General features: G+C 36.6%; 1 protein-coding gene across 3 annotated transcripts in view; it reads left to right on the top strand.

The window, feature by feature from the left end:
* LOC149833107 (exocyst complex component SEC6-like) overlaps window positions 1-20,726 on the top strand; it is a 161,457-nt gene extending 140,731 nt beyond the window's left edge. For all 3 annotated transcript variants that reach the window (XM_090014914.1, XM_090014913.1, XM_090014915.1), the window contains 6 exons: window positions 12,259-12,328; window positions 18,224-18,311; window positions 18,672-18,761; window positions 19,948-20,064; window positions 20,146-20,208; window positions 20,459-20,726. In XM_090014914.1, the coding sequence (XP_089871040.1) occupies window positions 12,259-12,328; window positions 18,224-18,311; window positions 18,672-18,761; window positions 19,948-20,064; window positions 20,146-20,208; window positions 20,459-20,587 (557 nt within the window). In that variant the 3' untranslated portion in view covers window positions 20,588-20,726. The remainder of the gene's footprint in view (window positions 1-12,258; window positions 12,329-18,223; window positions 18,312-18,671; window positions 18,762-19,947; window positions 20,065-20,145; window positions 20,209-20,458) is intronic.
* Window positions 20,727-23,683: the final 2,957 nt, after the last annotated feature.

Genomic DNA, 23,683 nt, shown 5'->3' with positions numbered 1-23,683 from the left:
TCTTTATATAAAGGTGCACTATATTTTACACTTACCAAGTTGTGCAACATTCCATATATAACAATTTATTACTTCTTTGGCTTTTATTGTGATCATGCATGTGGTGAGTTATGTCATTCTTTTTTAATAATATATGTTGCATGTAAAACCTTGTCGGTTTCCTTGGAGAAAGAAGAGAAGTGATGTGCAGCCCCAACAACAAAAGGATGAGAGATGGGGGCGTCCTCCCATGATATTAAAATATATGTAGGCATACCCCAATTAGGGTTACAAATTGATGACAAAAAAAATCCAAAACTGCAACACATGCCACTGCCCAAAGGAATTCTAAAGGTGACATCTTCCAATGTGTTAATATTACAATCATGCCACCATCTCTTATAGTGTTAAAGGAGTAGTCAATATGCGGCTCGTGAAATTACATATTGCTATCACTCCCTCTCAAGTTGTACATCGGGCTTCATCATGTGCAACTTGCTCTTCAAATAATTGAATCTTTCCTTTGAGAGACCTTTTGTAAAAATGTTTGCAATCTGATCTGAAAAAAGAAAGAGCTTCCAGAATTCGTGCGAGAAATTCTTGGAAGTCTATAGTATTCTAAAGAGCATATTCTGTAGAATAAGAGTCTAACTGAATGTAAGTTTTTTTACACCCGGTTTCTTCAAGCTGATATTTATGTTATCCACTGTAATGTCATTATCCTATAACAATATGCCTATTTGTGTTTTATCAGTTATGCACTGCCACTTCATTGTTTCATGGTTTGTGGATGCTGACATAAAAGTGTAATGAAATAACGGAAAATATATAACCAATGCCACTAAGGGCTTACAAGATCATAATCACAATGTGCACAATCACAAATCCACTAAGGGACAATACAATAGCCAACAAAGGGCAACATTGAGAAAACACGAGAGAGAGAGAGAGAGAGAGAGAGAGAGAGAGAGAGAGAGAGAGAGAGAGAGAGAGAGCTCTTCTTGAGAAATCGGCAGCCCTAAACTTTCTTAGTTGCTGCACTAGTGCTTCATTAGTCTTAATAGGGTTACAATGATCTTTTACAAGGACAAAAGTGCTCCTTATAAGTAACACATGTTACAATATAATACAACTAAAGCAAAACTCGTGAATGGATATGGATCCTTTATCGGATTCATATCCATACCATATTCCACATTCTAATACCCTCCCTCAAGTTGTGCATGGGGTTGAACCATGTGCAACTTGTTCTTCAGATACCAGAAGCGGTGACTTGTAAGACCTTTTGTAAACATATCGACAACTTGGTCTTCTAAAGGCACATAAACTGGTTCAATCTCTTTGTCGGCTATCTTTTGTCTGATGAAATGTTGATCAATTTCAATATGTTTAGTCCGACTGTGATGAACAAGATTGAATGCAATTTGTATAACACTTCTATTATCACACATAAGTGTCGAATTTGAGATATCCTCTCCCATCTCTGTAAGAAGATGCCTAATCCAGGTCACTTCTGCTGTGGTAGCTGCCATAGATCTATACTCTGCCTCTATGCTAGATCTTGCCATAGCCTTCTGTTTTCTGCTACTCCATGAGACAAGATTTCTTCCAATAAAAACACAGTATCCTGAAAGAGACCTCCTCTCATCTGGATCCCCTGCCCAGTCTGCATCTGTATAGGCCAGTATGTTTTGGTGATTTCCATGAAGATTGAGTATATGTGAGTCCATCACCCACCGCTCCTTTTAGATAGCGAAGGATGCGTTTGACAACATCCATGTGACCAGTCTTTGGTTCATGCATGAATTGAGATACTTGATTGACAGAATACACAATGTCTGGTCTAGTAAAGGTAAGGTATTGTAGCATACCTACTAAACTCCGATACTTGACTGCATCAGGATATAACTCACCATCACAAATACTGAGCCTTTGGTTAACAACACTGGGTGTGAGTAGAGGTTTACAATCTGTCATTCCTGCTTTAGCCAAAAGATCAAGAGTGTATTTATGTTGAGTTAATGACATTTTATCACCTTGTCTGTCTACCTCTACTCCAAGAAAATATCTGAGCTCCCCAAGGTCTTTCATTTTGAACCGCATACTCAATAGAACTTTAATTCGCTGAATGTGGTCTGAAGCATTACCAGTGATAACAATATCATCAACATATATGAGTAAGAAAACCATAGTGGTACCGTTCCTATATATGAACAGAGAATGGTCAAGTTGGGAACGAAAGAAACCATGTTTGTGGATTTCTAAGGAAAAGCTTTCAAACCATGACCTAGAAGTTTGCTTCAATCCATACAAAGCTCTGGTTAACTTGTATACATATTCTTTTGGGCTTCCCTCTGCATAACCTTGAGGTTGCTCCATATAGACCTCTTCTTTTAAGTCCCCATGAAGGAATGCATTCTTAACATCAAGCTGACTGAGGATCCACCCATGTTCAATTGTCATGCAAAGTATAATGTGAATAGTTCCCATTTTCACTATTGGGCTAAATGTCTCATCATAATCCTGACCATATTCTTGAGTGAAACCCTTGGCCACAAGACACGCCTTATACCGTTCAATGCTACCATCTGGTTTATATTTAATTTTATAAACCCATTTGGAACCAACAACATTTTTGTCTGGAGGACGACCAACTATCTCCCATGTTCGACACTCATGAAGTGCTTCGATCTCCTCATTCATCGCTTCAATCCATTTGTTGGATTGGATAGCTGGATGAAAACCAAGTGGTTCATCGTGTTTTTCAATCTGGGATAGAAAAATCTGAAAGTCCATAGAAAAGTTGTCATAACTAACCCACTTTTCAATAGGATGCCTTATCCTGCCTGATCTTCTTGGTGCTTCTCTGTCATTAGACAGTGCAATGTGTTCTTCAGCAGGTACATTCGTTTGCTCTCTAGATCTCCTGGTATACACATTTCCTTTGTATCTCAGACACTCTGCTTGTGATGCATCATCTGAAACTGTTTCACCATGTATGCTTTGAGGAGACAGAATAGTATGCTCGGAAGCATGTGAAATAAGTTCAGCACTAAGCCATGGATCATACCAATTAGCAACTGCACCAGTAGGTTCACGATTGACCTCTGCTTCTTTTCCCAGAAAATTATTTTCATCAAAAACAACATTTCTGGAAATTCGAATCTTCTTATTGGCAGGATCATAGCATCTGTAACCCTTGTGTTCATCTGCATAACCTACAAATTGGCATATAGAGGCTTTGTCTTGGAATTTAGTCCTCATCGATTTGTCAATATGAACATAATATGTGCATCCAAAAACTCATAACTCATTATAATCGGGATGTGCACCAAAGATAACATAATAGGAAGATTGATTTTCAAGAATAGGCATAGGAAGACGGTTTATCACATGAGTGACAATGTGAAAAGCTTCAGTCCAAAGACTAATGGGTAAGTTACTCCCATGCATCATACTCATTGCACTTTCCACAATATGTCTATGTTTATGTTCAACAATTTCATTTTGTTGTGGAGTGTACGGGCAAAAAACTCTACGATGCATCCCATTATCTTGGAGAAAATCTAAAAATTCTTTAGAGGAATACTCACCACCTCCATCACATTGGAGAATTTGGATATTTTTAGAGAATTGATTTTTAACATAGGCATGAAAGTGACGGAAAATGGAAAAGACCTCTGATTTGTGTTTCATAAAGAATATCCAAGTAAAACGAGAGAAACTGTCAATAAAAGATACATAATATTTACTTTCAGAAGAGGAAGGATTAGGAGCTGGGCCCCAAACATCTGAACATATTATCTCAAAGGGTATAGAAGCTCTTTTATTTATTTGATGAAAAGGAAGTACATGACTTTTGCAGACCTGACAACTGGGACATATTTTATTCCTCAATGAAGGTGAAACAGACTCTGAAAGAAGACCATCAGACACTAACTTTTCAATAAAGACTTGACTACAATGACCAAGACGAGAATGCCAGAGATCTGACTTATTACATTTGGATGTACTTAGGACACTTTTGGAGACGAGATCAGACTGGGGCTTCAGGACACTGGAAGCTGGATCTTCATTAAAGACATACATGTCTCCACGTCGCTCTCCTTTAGCGAACATCTCCTTCGTTTGAAGATCCTTGACAAAGACAGAAGTAGGAGTAAATTCCACAGAAGAATTGGTAGAATCAACAAGCTTGGAAACAGATACAATATTTTTCTTTATATTTGGTGCATGAACAACATCATATAAAAGAATAGATGACTTAGACAAATGAATGACGACATTGCCTATGTTTGAAATAGGGTGGTGAGTCCCATCTCCGGTTACAATATTAGATTTTCCAAAATAGGGAGTCAGAGTAGAGAACTTACCTGCATTACCAGTGACATGGGTTGCTGCCCCAGAGTCAACATACCATATTCCATCATCATTTTGCTTCAGATTCAAGTTGGCCATAGCAGATAGAAGGAGATCCTTAGCATCTTCACTGACTCGAAATGTACCTACAGTTTTTTATATACCAACATTTCTAGTGTTTTGCATTCTATTCCAATTTTGTGGGTTGAACTAGTAGTTGGCCTTGATATGACCTCGCTTGTTGCACTGATGGCATGTGGGAACATTCTTTGAAAAATTGGCATTAGAATTTGGTGTAGGTAGTATCCCACGTCCACCCTAGATTGGATTTCCCTTGCCTCTGCCACGCCCTCCTCGTGCACGATCAACAAACGTCCCTGTGACAAGAATCTCATGCGTAGATGATTGCCCTGCTGAAGCATCAGATATGCTTTTTAAAGACATCTCGTATTGGAAGAGTTTAGCACGTAATTCCTCAAAACTGGGCAACGAAGGCAAGCATAATAAAGAGGTGACAAGTACATGATATTCTGATCCCAGGGCATTCAATGTTTGTTGCACCTTTTCTTTATCGGACACTGGATATCCAACAATCGCTAATTGATCTGTGATGCTTTTGACTTGATTTAAAAATTCAATAATGGTCATTGCTCCCTTCTTTAAAAGTTGAAATTCACGCTTGAGAAACAACACCTTAGCCTCTGATATCTGAGAGTAGGTTTGAGCTAAAGTTTCCCACAATACTTTAGATGTGCAATCATCAGGAATATAAACCAAAACTTCTTGCGACAATGTAGAAGTGATATACGCGACGAGAGCCTGATCACGTTTCATCCAAGCAATAAATACAGGATTGCGAATGGTGCTTGACATTTCTCCATCCCCTTTTGCTTCGGTTGTGACAAATTCCGGAGGCATTTGAGTGAAGCCATCCAAGTGACCTAAAAGATCTTGACTGCGAATAAAAGGGGTAATTTGTCTTTTCCAAGTCAAATAGTTATTTGTATTCAGTTTTTCCGAAACTAGCTGCCCCAGTAAATTGGAGGAAAGACCAGAATTGCCTGAAGCATCCATTTGTAGGCTTATGACAAAAATGTGGCTGAAAAACAAAGAATAAAGTGACACAGCTTATGACAGAAACAATCTGGACTGCTATCATAAAATGATGCAGCTTATGATCAATGACAGAAATTGGTACCAGAAGAAATGAACTGCAATTGCTGTGTGTGAATCAAGGAAAGAAGATGAAGTCACGAGTAATAAGAAAAACTACAACAGTTGTTGTGTGTGAATTAGGAAAAGAAGATGAATTCAACCTTTTGTGTAAACTGTGAATGAATGAAGAAGAAGTGACCTGCAATTGCTGTGTGTGAATCAAGAAAAGAAGATAAAGTCACGAGTAATAAGAAAAGCTACAGCAGTTGCTGTGTGTGAATTAGGAAAAGAAGATGAACTCAACCTTTTGTGTAAACTGTGAATGAATGAAGAAGAAGAAGTGACCTGCAATTGCTGTGTGTGAATCAAGAAAAGAAGATGAAGTCACGAATAATAAGAACTATAAAGGAAAAAAAAACTGTTGTGCGTGAAACAGGGTGTAACACAGTAAACGAGTGAAAATCTAAATTTATTTCAGATTAGTTGGAACACAGACAACAAATCTGAATGCATTGCAAATCTGCAATATAGATAGTTATTCGTTGCTGAAAAAGGAAAAGGTGAAGGGGACAAATCATGTGACCGACGATGACAGAAAAGGAATAGGGGAATAGGAAGTTGGAACCTGATTCACGTGAACTAATTCACGTCGCTGAAGAAGACCGATTCACGAGTTCTGAAAGGAACGAGGAGAACTCGCCAGATTCACGAGTTCTGAAAGGAACGAGAAGAACTCGGCTTTTGCTGCAGCAGATCTTGGCCTCTCACGTTCCTGAGGAAAGTCCTTTTTCGCCCAGAAATACAGCGTGCTATGATACCATGAGAAAACACGTGAGAGAGAGAGAGAGAGAGAGAGAGAGAGAGAGAGAGCTCTTCTTGAGAAATCGGCAGCCCTAAACTTTCTTAGTTGTTGCACTAGTGCTTCGTTAGTCTTAATAGGGTTACAATGATCTTTTACAAGGACAAAAGTGCCCCTTATAAGTAACACATGTTACAATATAATACAACTAAAGCAAAACTCGTGAATGTATAAGGATCCTTTATTGGATCCATATCCATACCATATTCCACATTCTAATAAACACAAGAGAATAAAAAAAAATATTCACTTTATTGAGCAAATGCTTTAGCAAAAAGCATTAAAGGAATAAGGGGGAACACCCCTATTTATATACAACAAAAAGAGAGAGTGAGGGCCATTGGGGGCTCCCACATAGACGTTGGGAGCGCCTAGTCTCTAAATGGCATTATTAATTACAAAAATATAAAAACAAAATAATAAATAAAAGGAAATAACTATTTTCTAAAACAACTATTTATTATATATGTGAAAACACAGAAATGCCCCTAATGGTGTGTGTGTGTGTGTATATATATATATATATATATATATATATATATATATATATATTTTAACACCCTCCCTCAAACTTACAGTGAAGTAATTGAAAGTTTGCTAAGGAGAAAAAGAAATCGATATGCAGGAAGAACTTTGGTGAAGAAATTTGCAAGTTGATACTCGGATGTGACATATGACAACATAATAGTTCCTTTGAGGTACTTATCACATACATAATAATAATCCATCTCTATGTGTTTTGTTCGCACATGGACAGTGTGGTTAATTGCAATGTATATTTTACTCTTATTGTTTCAACATATCTTTAAAGGTTTTGAGATGATGACACTCATATCTTTGAGAAGACTTTTTAGCCACAAGCTCTACTGTGGTTGTTACCATTGCACGATTTTCTGCTTTGGTTGAAGATAATAATTCTTTTTGCTGCTTTTTGCACCTCTACGGTATTAGAAAATCTCTTAAAAAAACACAAAAAACTTGTGGTTGAGATTTTGTTATTAGGATTTCCTCCCCAATCAACATCAGTATAAGCAAGCAAATCTAAGAAAGAAGATAAGATAAGAAAACTCCCTTTGTTATGGTGTTTTTAATATATCTGAGAATTCTTAACACAATACTCATGTGCACAGTTGTTGAAACATGCTGAAACTGACTGATAACATGAATTGCATGAGTTATATCAGGCCCAACGATTGACAAGTAGATGAGTGACTCGATCAATTGACGATAAGGTGTAGGATCTTCAAGGAGAGTCCCATCTTCAAGTCTTAACTTAGCATTGATCACTTTAGGGTTTTTTACTTTCTTGTCATATGAAATGCCAAACTTAGAGCAAATATTTGCAATAAGTTTCATTTGAGACATAATGTATCCTCTGAGAGAGTAAGCAACTTCAATGCTTAAGAAATATCTTAAAAAACTCAAGTCAGGCATGTCAAAATTTTATTTCAAAACATTTTAATATCAATAACTCCTTGATTATCATATCATCTACATAATGCAGAAGTATGACCACTTTAGAACCTATACTTTTAACAAAAAGAGCAGTGTCAGTATAGCAGGAGTGAAAACCCAAAAGAGACATAACACAACTAAATCTATCATACCAGGCTTTTGGAGTCTGTTTAAGACCATACAAGACTTTCTTAAGTCTAAGAATTTTTTCATTTTTAATACTAAATCTCGACGAAAGAACATATAAACCTCATTTAATTCCCCATTAAGAAAAACATTTTTAACATCAAGTTGATATATGGGCCATTTTTTATTGGATGCAATTGTTATGAGGGTCGTAACACTGATCATCCTTGCTACTGGTGCAAAGGTTTCCTCATAATCAATTTCATATTCCTGAGAATATCCTTTGACGACTAACCTAACTTTATATCTTTCTAGGTCCCATTACTCTTAGTTTTAACCTTAAAAACCCATCTACATTCTATAGCTTTCTTTCCTAAGGGTAATGAAGTTATTTCTCAAGTTTTTGCCTTTTTAAGAGCATCTAATTCTACATTCAATGCTTCAACCCAATGTAGAAGATTTTTAGCTTCATTATAGTGTGACAATTCAAAGTAGGAATGTAAGGCTATCAAACAAGCTCTATAATTTGGTGTTAAAGTATCATATGATACAAACCTACTAGGAGGAATAGAGACATGATTTGATCTTCTAAGTAGGGTTTTTTCTATAGAGAAATCATGTGTATATTTTTTTTAAGGCACTTGGAGGGTTTCTTTGCTCACGTTGAGTATACACTTGTGTTGGTTTTTCAATAATATTACCATTATTTGATTCGGCATTTTCAACATTAGAATGCCTATTATTATCACCATTATCATCAAGGAATTATCATTCGAAGAAACTTCACAAGAGATTAATTCTTCTTGTGGTAAGAAATCAAATAAGTTATAATGTACTTCCTCTTTTTCCTTAGTTATCTCAAGTGCATTTTCATTTTCTAAAAAGGTCACATTCTTAGAAATATAAAGTTTATTTTTCTTGAAGTCAAAACATGTAAAGCCTTTTTATTTTCTCCATAACCCATAAAGGCATATTCAATGGCTTTTGGATATAATTTATCTCTCGTGCAAATGGACAACATTTGCAACAAAAAATTTTCAAAAGTTTATAATCGGGAGTTTTTTCAAATAGTTTTTCATATAAAGAAACATTTTGAAGGGATGATGAGGGCATTCTATTTATCAAGTTGATGTTAGAATGACCTCAACCCAAAAACTTTTTGGAACATTTTTTAGAGATAAGTAAGGTCCTAGCGGTTTACATAATATGTCTATGTTTTCTTTCGGCTAACTTGTTTTGTTGAGGAGTTCTTGGACAAGATTTTTTATGACAAATCCGGTTTTGTTTTAAATAATTTTGAAATTCATTTGATAGGTACTCACCACCCGAGTCAGATCTAAGGATGAAAATATTGCTTTGAAATTGATTTTCAATAATCATGTGAAATTCTTTAAAGTAAGAACAAACGTCGAGTTTGAGATTAAGGGGGTAAATCCATACATATCTAGTGAAATCATCAATAAAAGTAATATAGTATGAATATCCTCCTTTTGATATGACCGAGAAAGACCCCCAAACATCTGAATGTACTAATTTAAAAGGTCTTTTGAAGGCAAATGTTCTATTTGGAAATGGAATAACTTTCATTTTTTCAAAAATACAATCCTTGCTAATTAAATATTTCTCATTACAATTTTTTTTTCTAAAAGAAAAAAATACATCTTTGAATAGCTTGGATGTCTAAGTCTTTTGTGCAAAGTTTCAATGTATTTATCTTGGACATAATTGCAAAATGATTTTGACGGAAAATTTAAAGAGTCCATGAAGTAGCGATCTCTCCTATGGCCTTGTCCAATCCGCTTCTTGGACCGAAGATCTTGCACGAAACAACTCTTAGATGAGAAGGAGATTTCACATTCATGATCTGCTATTTGAGAAACCGAAAAAAGATTTAATTTGCAAGGATGTTCCACGCTGGAAACATATGAACTTTTTGATTTAGTGCAAATATTAGATAGACTATTTTAATGTGGAGTCATATAAAAGAAGCTCCCAAGTCAAGGATCCAAGAACACATACCAAGAGGAGAGAATGATGCTATTGCGGCCCTTGAAGTTAATGGAGATTTGAATAGTTGTTGGAGTGCCTCCGATGGTTGAGTAAGTGAAAAAATATCTCCTCCTTTTCTAATGGTTTTCTCTCTTTTTGGTGTGGTCTCCTCAACGTAAGCTACCTTGTTTTTGGAGGTCTCCTTGAGTTTGGGACGATTAGTCCTTATGTGTCCCAGTTTATGGCAACGGTGGAAAATAACTTTCCTATATCCACTGTTATAGTTATTTTGCCTCCCAAAGTGTGGAGACTTATAACATTTCACATGGTTGCCGAGTTTAGAGACGGTTAACACTTCATCTCTCCCTTTAACCATACCAAGACGAGTTTTCTCTTGGCAAACATCGGCAACCGTATCTTCTAATGGAATATGTTTAGATCTATGAAGAAGGGAGGATCTAACTTGCTCAAATTCGGGACTAAATCCATGTAAAAATTGAAAAAAATGTTTTTTTTTCATTTGTTCTCTTCTTAGCTCTATATCTTCGCTAGCAACTCATTTGGGTTCAAGAAGAGTCAATTCATCCCATAGTGGGCCTAGAGAACTAAAATAATCACAAACACTCATTTCAATTTGATTGACGGTTCTTATTTTTTCTTGCAAGATCTTTTTGGGTATACATACCCTTCATAAAGAACCAAACCTCTTTGGCTTTACGAAATTTGGCAATGTTGACACATATCTTGAGCTCAACATTATTCATACAAGAATCTTAGTTCTTCTTCCTTAGTTTGATGATTTTGAATAACTTTAATATGTGAATCACCTTCTAAGGCTTTCTCTTGATTTTCTTCTCTTTTGGTGAGCTTGAGTTGCGGCTGAGGGATGATGCCCATCACATATTCCCAAAGTTTTTTGCCTTTGAGGTTATTTTTCATTGTAGATGCCTACACTATTTAGTTGAAGCCATTTAGTTTGAAGGATAAATCAATATTTTGTTCATGCTCCATCTTGAGTGATAGAAGAGAGAGAGGGAGAAAGAGAACAAAAATTGTGGAAAAATATCTCCACTTGAGTCACCACGAGCACCACAAACACTTGATGATGTTTCTCAATGGTCACCAACACTTGGTGACCACTTCCCACAAGACCAAGAGCACTATGGCTCTAATACCATGTAATGAAATAGCAAAAAATATAGAACCAATGCCACTAAGGGCTTACAAGATCACAATCACAATGTGCAACAATAGCCAACAAACGACAATACAAGAGGATAAAAAAATATATTCACTTTATTGAGTAAATGCTTTAGCAATAAGCATTACAAGAATAGGGGGGAACACCCCTATTTATATAAAACAAAAGGAGAGAGTGAGGGCCATTGGGAGTTCTCACAGGGAGACGTTGGGAGCCCCTTAATGGTCACATTTGTGACCGTTGTGTAGCTCAACGTCTCTATAGTCTGATGACCATAATGCCCCCAATGGCATTATTAATTACAAAAATATAAAAAAAATAAATAAATAAAAAGAAATAACTGTTTTCTAAAACAGTTATTTATTACATATGTGAAAAGACATAAATGTCCTTAATGGGCATTAGCTATTACAAAACTGATATATATATATATATATATATATATATATATATATATATTAACAAAAAGTACATGACTGGTTGTAGAATCTGGAAGCCATATATGGTTGCAGAATCTGGAAGCTGCTTGTGTGTATCTGCAAGCTAAAAGATAATGTTGGCATGAGCTGACTAGTGAAACTATGGGACAGTTTGCTTGATGCAATGGGTATTCCTTTGGCCACCCGATGACATTAGCCAGACTTGGTATCACTGTGGCAGCTCAAAGAATATTTAGTTGTGGTGACCATTTCAGTCGGCATTATTATCTTAGTAAATGCTTATTGTGAAAAAAACACATGAATGGTTGATATGCATCAACCATTAAAGCTTTAAAATAAAATTGGAGGTTTCCCCCAGCTCGCACATCTGTATTTGATTTGAAAGGGGGAAAATAGGAATGAGAAGAATTCGGCTGCACAACTAGGCTTTCTTGATTAGCTTTGCTCTAACATTTGAGGGATGTCTTACCAAGAGAAATGAAAAAGAAGATTATTATGTCAATCATTTGTTGCACTAGATGGATCACATTCTGTTTTTCTATCATTCATTTTATGTACTCCACTATAACTAAAGAATTTGAAAAAAAATTCTTATAAATTTGAGATGGTTTTCCTATAATGCAATTCTAGTATTAGATTGAAATTTGATACATTGGATTTTTCTTCTTTCTAATGTTTTCTCTTGGAAATGTCAGATTGGATGGATGGCATGGTTACAGAATATTTAATTGCAACATTCAGCGATTACTTTGGAGATGTAAAAGTGTAAGCTTTTCCCTATCACACACACACACACACACACACACACACACACACACACACACACACATATATATATATATATATATATATATATATATATCATGTCATCAATTTTCATATTCTCTTTTTTACATTGGCTGCATGAATGAGACAACCATTACTAAATTGTTATATTGTCCTAAACCAATATTTCCGTTCAGAATTTGCTGTATAGTATTTATCATCTTCACCATTATAAATGTCAAGTATATTAGCTTTATATTTATTTGGGATTGTCTTTGATGTTAGTCAAGGAAATGATTTGTGCCTTATTAATCTCAAAGTGTTATTTCTGGAATCTAAAGGAATTTTACCAATGAATCATTTTCTCTGCCCTAAGGTCCTCTCTTTCCAAAAGAAAATTACGAATAACTTCTTGAATACGTAAAAGGATGATGTGGTAGAGTTTCGTTTGTATCCAAATCCTAAACCCTTCACTATGCAGTGAGGCTCCCCTTGCTGGTGTCCTGAGAATTACAGCTTTGCAACTCACTCTTGCCATTGGGTTTAGACTGTGTTGGCTAGTTCTCCAAATGGGTTATTTTTCGTTCAGTGAGTTGCAGAGTACATAACTCCCTTGCATGGAGTGCATTGTTGAAGGGTTTTGGGTATCATACAGTAATCTACCTCTCATATGGCATTGCCTTGTTGTAAGCTTTGATAGTTGTTGTGGGTGTCCTGAATTTTGGACCCGCTCTGCTCCGTTCTAGGACCCGATCCAAAAATATTTTGGTGACTGTGCGATGGGAAATTTTCAATGAGGTTTGTGCTGGTAGCTGAGAGATCGGGCTGTTTGGGCCCCGTGGTATAGGCCTGTCTAGTTTTGTAATTTTCCCTTTTGTGCTGCCTAGGATTTTATGACCTTCATCATATATATATATAGCCGTCTCTTTTGAGACTTGGGTGATAAAAAAGAGAGTTTCCAGTGTACTTGGGATTAGGGTTTTGGCTTTTGAGAGCTTTGTATCTTGTCTCAGTATTTCCTTGTTCATTCATAAAGGTTAAGACTATATGACAGTTCTAATAATTTATGTGGATGATATCATTGTTACAGGTAGTTCAAAAGATCACATTGAACAAATCAAGGATATATTGAGCAAAAAATTTAAAATAAAAGATCTTGGTAAATTAAAATATTTCCTTGGTGTTGAAGTTTACGAGGATGATCTTGTGTTAACACAACATAAATATACTCTTGATCTTCCGAGGAAAACTGGGATGATTGATTGCAAGCCTTTGATGATGCCAAATCCTATTAATCTAAGGCTTAGCATAAATGACGGAGAATCATATGAAGATCCCACAAAATACAATTTAGTCGGAATATTTTATTTCTTACTTTTAATCGACCGGATGTAGTTTCTCTCTCATCTTATGTACTTTTAAAAGATAAGATTCGGAACGAGGAGATACGTAAGAAGGTAGGCGTTGCACCCATTGAAAATAAGATGAGAGAGAATCGTTTACGGTGGTTTGGACATATTCGGCAAATGCCTAATGATGCTCCAGTTAGAAGGATGAAGAAATGGAAAAATATATTAGTTAAAAGAGGTCGGGGTAGGCCTAGGAAGACTTGGATGGAGTTGATAGGAAAGGATATGAATGCTTTGAACCTCACCGAGGACATGGCATTGGATAGAAATGATTGGAGGAGAAGGATTCTTGTGGAAGACCCAGAATGATTTTTTTTGTTGGTTCATATCGCCGACGCCAATTGTTTTGGGATGAAGGCGTAGTAGTAGTTGTTGTTGTTGTTGTTTTAATCGACCGGATGTAGTTTATGCTGTAAATCAGGTATCCCAATCCTTCCTTGCTTAAAGGGAACTCTTGGTGATGGGCTTCACTATAAGAAAAGGATGAAAGGAGAAGACATGATGCTGATTGGGCATGTGACCCAGATGAGAGAAGATTGATGCCAGACTTGTGTCTTTGTTGAAGGAAAATTGGTTTCTTTGTGCTGCCGGAAACAAAAGGCGGTTGCACAATCAAGTACAAAGGCTGATTATCATACAATGGCTATATCATCATCAGAGCTAACATGGGTAAGACACTTATGTGATCTGAATGAAAGAGTTCCCAAATCTATTTTATTTTGTGACATTCAAAGTACGATCAAGATTTTATTGAATCTTGTGCATCATAACAGAACCAAGCATATAAAGATTGATCAACACTTATTAGAAGCAAAATAGAAGATGGAGAGTTGAAAGCAGAGTTACCGGTGAAATGAAATGGGGATCTTCGAAACACGAGCTTAGATTCACAAGGGCAAGTGTCAAGAATGACACTAAAGCATAACCCTTAAAAAGGGTATAACTGGAAACAAAATAAAAATAAAAATGTATTCTTTATTGATATGAAAAACCAATTGCTTAAGAAGCATTGGAATAAAATACAAGAGGAGCTGCACCCCTTTATATACACAGCTGAAAGAGGACTCAATAGAGCTGTTGGACACAGTCCAACAACTCTATTTGGAGTTGTTAGAATGTGTCACTCCAACAGCTCTATTGCTAGTCAAGTCTGGACAAGACTTGACTAGCAACCGTCATTCTAGTTCAAACTGAACTAGATGACATAAAGGCAAAAAATAAAAATAAAGGAAAAAAATTACCGAAAAGAAAGAAATGAAAATTGTATATATATATATATATATATATATATATATATATATATATATATAATAACTGGAGCATCATTAGGCCTTCTAACTGGAGCATCATTAGGCCTTCGCCGAATATGTTCAAACCACCGTAAACGATTCTCTCTCATCTTATTTCAATGGGTGCAACGCCTACCTTCTTACGTATCTTCTCGTTCCGAATCTTATCTTTTATTGTATTTCCACACATCCATCTAAGCATACACATCTCAGCTACACTCATTTTTTGAATATGATGTCTCTTGGCAGCCCAACATTTCGTATCATATAGTAAAGCAGGCCTAATAGTCGTCCTATAAAACTTTTCCTTCAACTGCAATGGCATTCTACGATCGCACAACACTCCAATTGCACTTTTTAATTTCATCCACCCAACCTTTATCCTATGATTTACATCTCCATCAATTTCTCCATACTTTTGAATGATAGATCCTAAATATTTGAAACAATCATCCACCGGTATTTCTTGCTCACCAAGATTCACTACACTCCCATCACTACTTCGTTGCTTACTAAACCGAAATTCCATATATTCTGTCTTACTCTTACTCAACTTAAAACCTCTAGCTTCCAATGTCTGTCTCCATAATTCTAACTTAGCATTAACCCTAGCCCTAGACTCATCAATCAAAATAATATCATCAGCAAACAACATACACCACAACACATTTTCTTGAATTGATCTCGTAAGCTCATCCATCACTATAGCAAATAGGAAAGGGCTTAAAGTAGATCCTTGATGTAACCCAACCGTTATAGGAAAATTGGTTGTCACCCCTCCATGCGAACATTGGTTACTACTCCTTCATACATATCTTTAATTATACTAATGTACTTGAGAGAAACACTTTTCTTCATCATTGTCCACCAGAGAACGTCCCTAGGTACTCTATCGTATGCCTTCTCCAAATCAATAAAAACCATATGCAGATCTTTGTTCCTCTCTCTATATCTCTCAATAAGTTGTCTAAGAAGATGTATAGCTTCCATAGTTGATCTTCCAGGCATAAAACCAAATTGATTCTCCGATATCATGACAACCTTCCTCAACCTAGACTTAATCACCCTCTTAAAGTTTCATAGTATGACTCATGAGTTTTATACCACGATAGTTTGTGCAATCTTGTATATCACCCTTATTCTTATATAGAGGCACCAAAGTACTCTTCCTTTACTCATTAGTCATCTTATTTGTCTGCCAAATCTTGTTAAAAAGATTTGTCAACCATTCTAAACCTTCCTCTCCCAAGCATTTCTAAGCCTCGATAGGTATACCATCTGGGCCAACTGCCCTTCTTGATTTCATTTTCTTCAAAGCCTCTACAATGTCTTTCTTTTGAATCTTGCGTATGAAGTCACGATTCATCTCATGAAATGGAATGGAGAAGTCTCCAAGATCCTGAGCATGATTTCCATTAAATAGCTTATCAAAATAATCTTTCTATCTCTACTTAGATTTTTATAACACTCTCTTTTAACCTTAATAGCTAATTTGACATCCTCGTTCCACCATGATGTATTCTTACCTAGCGGTGCACTGCCTTTAGACTCACCCAATACCTCCTTAGCCACCTTTCTCATGCCACCCGCTATCTTATTCCACATTGATTCTGAATCCTTCTCGAGACCCCAATCAACTTCCTTAACTACCTGCTCTACAAACATTCCTTGTTTAGCTCCTTTCAGTGCCCACCACTTAATTCTAGGATCTATCCTATGTCTATCCTAGGATCTATCCTATGTCTATCTCTCTCTCTACACACACACACACGAAGGAGGACTCCATCTCTCTCTCTCTCTCGTTTCCCCCCACTCAGGTCAATGCCCCAAAAAAATGAGAGAGAGGTAAACCAAAGGGTTGGGGGAACGGGGGGTACGGGGGAGACAAGAGAAAGAGGGTGTACCAGGTCATCGGAGAGAGAGAGAGAGAGAGAGAGAGAGAGAGAGAGAGAGAGAGAGAGTTTATCGTGGTGAGGGGGACCAAAATAGTCCTACCCCTTTGACCACAGGTCAAACACCACCAAAAAAATCTTTTTGGATCGGGTTGGGGTTGGACGCGACCCATAGCGTACCCGCATGCCATCCGGTACCTGTGCCTGTGTCAACACGGGTCCATCACCCCATATGGCGTGTCCGTGTGACATAGAATATAGTTTACTCTTATTTCAAGTTCTTGGTGGTCAATCCCTGTTTCAGCCGAAAAGCCTAAAGTCACCCAATTATTTCCCTCCTAGTTGGACCATGTTGCAAGCTACAAATGTCTTAACCATGCAAGTCTGCACCTTTCATTACCCATTGGACTCAAAGATGGATAATGCTGGGTGTACCTTTAAACTAGCTCATTGGTATGGTTCAAGGCCTGTCATGAGCTTCTGGTTCATCACTGACTCAAGGAAGATATACATTTATTCCTTGAGTTTCCAGTGAGCCAATGGCTGGTCAAGCCAGTCTGTTGGCTCTTGTGAGCTTTATGCCAGCATCTCCTGATGAACTATGTTAGTTTATTCTGTAAGCAACAAGGCATTGCCCACCTTTGGTTGCCCTTCTAATGCACAATGAGGATTTTAAGTTTTTTCTTATCCATTATGCTTAATGGTGCATCTTCAGCTTCATTTGTTTTCTGACCTACATGAGTGGTGATAAATGTTTGATATCTGAACTAATGCCACGTTTCTGACATGGGGGACAAATGCTTGGTTTAGTTTTTCATGCAATGGTGAGGAAGATTCAGGACCTATGGATCTTTCAAGATCAACAGTACTATTGAAATGCATTATTGAAAAGTACATCATGGTGTTCTTGTAAATATGCCCATAATGAATCTCGACCTTAGTATGGTGTTGAACGCTTCAGCTAATGGGTGGTTTGAAGTGGATTTGCCTTTTGTCCGTCTTCAAGTGGGGTTTTGTGTTTTCTCAGGATTGGACAGCAGGATTTTCCTTCTTAGATTGTACGATCCAAGATGGACCAATTCAAGATTGATAAGAAAAAATCTGTCTTTTCACTGTAAAAATATGCTTGCTGTCTTTAATTTAGTTTGATTATGCTGCCCTTGCTCTGCCTGTAAAAGGTGTTTACTACTTGTCGCTTACACAGCTTCTTCAGGTTTCCCTTGTCTGCTTTTATAGTTATGATTTAATTAATTTGCACTAGTCAAATTTCGTTTTATTGCTTCTGAGTTTTGTTCCTGTCTTCAGTTACATCGAAGAAAGATCTTTTAGGAGGTATGTTGAAGCCTGCCTGGAGGAGACTATTATTGTATATGTGGACCATCTCCTTGCCCAGGTTGTATGCCAGAATTTTTGAAGAAACAAATATGATTTTATTTAGGGGATGTTTGTTTAACTCCAGTTAGAATCATTCTCTGACCCAAATGAGATAATGATTCTTATTGGCTCCATTCTGTTATGCCAAAGCAAAAGTGAGAGAATGGAGCATGAGAAAACGATTCTCATCTTGCAAAGCAAACAAGTCGTTTTCCCACTTGCATGTAACTCAGAATTGTAGGGGGCACCGGTGATTCTGAGTCATACAATTCAAAATCAGATTTGTTTTGAAATTGCATGGTGGGTGACAAGGCAAACATACCCTTAGTATCTGTCATGCAATGATTTATTTACTTTTTTCTGTTTGGTTACTATGCAGAGAAGTTCTATCAAGGAAGAGACAATTGACAGAATGCGACTAGATGAAGAGTTTTTGACTGACTTCTTCAGAGAGCACATTAATATATCAGTGAGTAAAGTTCCCTGTATTAGAAGCATAGTTGCTTAATGTACATATTTCTCCATGGATGTTTCGTTTGTACTTCATCTACAAAAGAATCGTTCCTTACTTTTTTTTCTGCCTTTGTCTTTGGCTTGGCTGACTGTCTTCCCTGAACTTCCTGGGCACCCTGCTCATGTGCTGTACATGAGTTTCAAGGATGACAACAATTATGTTCTTTGTTCTTGTATAAGGACAAATCTAGTAGGATCTAGTGATCGGGTATTGGTATTTCTTCACAATGATAAATATTGAACTTGTACATGCTTTTCCAATAAAAGAAAGAACTTGTATGCACCAATTAATGTGTCAGTTTTACATGTTAAGTTCATCGTTCTTGTGCATTGCATGGATCATGTCACTTTCAGTTTCTGAAGAACTTGCAATAGTTGTTTTTGGTTGTGGATTTTCTGTTACTCTTTTCTATTTTGTGTGTATAATCCTGCACGGCGACAATCCGAATTTTATTGCTTTCTGTGGGAAGGATGCCACTGTGTAATTGTTGCTTTAGAGTTTCCAGTATGCACCAATTAATGTGTCAGTGTAACATCATGCTAAGTTCATCGTTCTTATGCATTGCATGGATCATGTCACTTTCAGTTTCTGAAGAACTGCAACAGTTCTTTGTTGTGGATTTGCTGTTAGTCTCCTTTTCTATTTCTTGTGTGTATAATCCTGCACTGCGACAACCTGAATTTTATTGCTTTCTGTTGGACGGATGCCACAGTGTAATTGTTGCTTTAGAGTTCCTTCACTTGGCTTTAAAAAAAAAATCTTCATCGACACCCAAGCTACTCCTGGTGTGTTAGATCCGTGGGTACTTGTTCCTGCAAGTGATGAACCTTTACCCTACGCAGATTATTCATCTGGGTTTTGCTATATTCCTATGTGTTGATCTGCTTATCTTGGATTGGCACTTGCTGAATGAAGATCTTACCAGCTGTTAACAGTAAACACTAAACTCTGCATCTGTCACTTCATTCCACCATGATTGGGTCTATCAATTGACTGTTTTAGCTTGAGATTTTCTGCCAAGCATCAGAAATTTACCTTGTCAATCTCAAGGCCTGGACTACCAAAATCAAATAATTTTATGTTAATCTAAATAGTCTGAATGTGCAGTGGTTTCTGATGACTGGTTCTGCTTTTTTTGCAGAAAGTTGAGAAGCGGGTGCAGATACTTGCTGATTTAAGGGAGTTAGCTTCAGCAGAAAGTTTAGAGTCCTTCACCCTTATCTACACAAACATTCTCCAAAATCACCCTGATTGTCCTGTAAGTCCTGGTTGTCTACCAAACTCTTATTTCCTAGGGTCTTGGTTGGAATATACATTGACAATTGAACTGGAAATACAGCCTGAGGTTGTCGAAAAGCTTGTTGGTTTACGGGAAGGCATTCCAAGGAAAGATGCGAAAGAGGTATTCCTTGTTGGACTTTTTTGTTTTGAACCCCTGCAACTGCTATATATGTAAATGATAATGGTTTCAAACTTTCTAAATACGAAGGCCTATTAAATAATAATGTCCCAAAAATGCGCTGCTTTTGTTTTCCTCTTCCATTTGATCGATCATATCTGCCCAAGTTGCCCAAATTGATTGTGAATGTTGAGTTTTAATTGAGTGGATGAATTGCCTCAATAGCTGTAAAAGAATTGCTATCTGCGTGCAGGTTGTTCAGGAGTGCAGGGAAATATACGAGAGTTCTCTTGTAGATGGACATCCACCCAAACCCGGCTTTGTTTTTGGACGGGTGAAAAGTTTGACTGCTTCCAAGGGTTCTTTATGGAGGAAACTATAGTTCTGTTTCATGTTCAACCTCCTGTCAAATTATTCCTTTTTCTTCCATTTTTCCATAGGGACAGGCTCACTGTACAAGCTTGTATTCATTTGGCAATCTAGCAATAAAAGCCTCGAAGAGTCGATGCAACTTATTCCAATTTATACCTTCTCATGTTATTTCTTACATTTTTCGCTAATATCCTTTGTGCTTTATCATTTGTTTTCTTCTTATAAACGCTCATATAGGTTTTATTTATTACCATCACTTGTAGCAGTTTTACAATGGTTCAGGATGAGCAAGCAGGGAATGTGGAGTTTTACTAGGGCCCTGTCTGCCCTGGGTCTATGTGATTGTACCTTGTAAAGGTGACTAAAAGAAGCAAGTTATTGACCTAACATCTCTATATTATTTTGATATTGAATTATTAGAAAATGACCGTACGACAAATATGATGTGTTTTTGAAATGTCTCAAATTTTTTGCCATTCTCCTCATGTCCAAAATCATGAATACCCAATTTTTTGACTTTTTTAACCTTTGCATGTGTGGAACTGCTTTTTGGTTAACGCAAACTCACTTAAAAGAGTTTCACACATTTTTTCTTGAGGACATCACCAAGGTCACATAAAATTATGTGCAAGCTTTGTGTTAATCTCAAACTTCAGATCACAGCTATGTCACGAAGTCCACATATATATTATGAAGTTCGCACATAATTTTATTTAGATCTCGTGGTACTCTCAAACTTCAAAATATCGAACATACCTGATGAAGTTCACACGTCACAAAGTTTGTATAAAAGTATGTATGAACTTTATGAGTATAAAAATTGAAACACCGCATTCCGGAGTTCTTTTCGCATAAATTTTTAAGGTTTTTTGTGGTCTCCAACCTTCTTTTCTGATGGTGACTTTTTTATAGTATTTTCGGCAACTATTTTATCGGGACTTCATCTTTGAGTATTTCAAAATCATTGATGGGTTTTTTTTTTCGGTAAGCACATATTTAAAATTTGGATCAGTTATTTTTTTTGAAACACAAATTTTTTTCTTTTGTTCCAATGATTTGTATGCTTTTATTTTATTCTTCAATTTTGTTTTTTATATGTTGCAGATATTGTATAATAAACATCATATGTTGGGCACAATGTTTGATTTCATAACGATTTGGGTTTTTGTTTTGTGTTTATGTTGTTTGCCTGTTTACTTATATTTTTTGTCTTGGTATCGTAAATTTTTTTTAATTTGTTTAATACAATATCCAAAATGAGAAGACTTTGTTGGTGGGGATACCTGAATCATCTTCTACTTTAGTGCACAATAAAAAAGCCAAAGAAGATAAACTGTGTCATCTTTTGTACTATGAAACAATGAGCTTGCTTGACACATGGATAGAGAGAAAATTACATCAAATGTAAAGAGTTTAAGTGTTTGATATTTTTTCATGAAAAAGACACATTTTGTAAACTCAAAAAACTTGTCTCTTATCTCGGAAGCATCTAAAGAATGAGATGGTGACTTAGTGGCAAAGAATGACCTATTGAATCACTTTGATGTTGTTGCGAACTTAAATGCCCGAATAGATAAAGCTGGAGATGCGGCTAATTGCAGTGGCGAGATGAGGAAAATGCCTTGGGTGCCTGATTGACTGGATTGGGGTTGATAGAGCGATTATTGTCTAAGGTTTGTAGGGTCGTACGTTCTTGTCCTCCAACACCTAGTTTTCTGCTCTCAATCCACTGTTCTCGTTCTTGTTTTTTGCTTTGTAAACGTGCTTTTTGCTGCTTGCTGGGTCTTGATATACCTTTCTCCGGTCCTATATGCAATACTACGCAACAACATGGCTTGTTACAGGGAGAGGGTGGTGTGTGTTCTCCCTCGAAGACGGCCATTAGCTACATCTCGTGTTCGGGGGTCCCAATGAGCGCCACGTATAAGAGCTCGTGGAGCTCGTATCCCTGTGTGTCAGCATCACTTAACATCGGAATCTAGAGCAGTTGCAAAGACTTAAGTACCCTTTCTTGCTATGCTCGCCATGAAACGATGGTTCGAGAAAATTACAAAAATATCCTACATTCAAAAGAAGGAAAACGATGGTTCGAGAAAGGGATAAAAAAAGTCCTCCATCCAGAAAGTATGATGTTAACTCTTCAAAGTCCAAACATTTCATTTTTGCTCTAAGCAATAAACTTTTGCGCCATCTGCTGTAACAGGAGCACCCTTTGACAACGCAAACTTTGTTGTCATCTCAAGTCGAGCTTCCTACCTTGTTTTTTAGTCTGTTTTACAACACATTGTCACCTTCTCGTTCCTGCCTTGTGTTACAAAACATTCCCGTGTTCGCGATCGACTGGTTCGATCATTGGTGGGCGTCATAGGCGAATTTGTCAGCCATTTCTTTTTACAATCTTCTCTTCTTTTTCGTTGTCGTTAGGCATTATGAAAGAAAGCAATGATGCACAAACATTCCAACAAGTGCCATTAAGGCATCATGAGTACCTTTCCATGTCATTATGCTATCATTGAAGAACATATGTCATCTTGAGTGTCATTAAAACGTTATTTTGTTATTGCAGGTGGATCTTGTCCTTTCGATGGTTGGAAACTTATCGATATTTGTAAGACGTTGGGACCTGTTGACAAGAATGCTTGTTTACAAATGCAAGGAAGGGCCTCTACCCCATCCGGTAGCCTCCATTCACTCAGTATATGCATTGTATCTTAAATTGCGGTTTTAGTAACATACTATCAATTTGTGAGATATTGTTTTATTTTTAATATCGATTTGTTTGCTATTATGCTGAATTTTCGTATCGATTTGTAATATATTTTATGATATATTTATCGATTTGTAAGATATTATGTGTTTTGTAGTGTCGATTTATAAGGTATTATGCTGAATTGCCGTATCGATTTGTAATATATTATGCGATATATATATCGATCTGTAAGATATTATGTGTTTTGTAGTATATATTTGTAGAAAGACTTTTAAAATGTGTGCGTGCAGAAATACATTTTTATGCGCTTGCGGTGATGATTTTCGTATTCAAATCGTTGATCATTTAACGATTTCTATTGAACTCACTTTATAGCATCATAGATATAATTAAAGC

This window comes from Nuphar pumila, chromosome 7, assembly GCF_984573655.1.
Source record: "Nuphar pumila chromosome 7, dmNupPumi1.hap1.1, whole genome shotgun sequence".
Taxonomy (NCBI): domain Eukaryota; kingdom Viridiplantae; phylum Streptophyta; class Magnoliopsida; order Nymphaeales; family Nymphaeaceae; genus Nuphar; species Nuphar pumila.
Note: the sequence above shows the minus strand (reverse complement) of the source record. Positions and strands in the feature narration are given on the sequence as shown.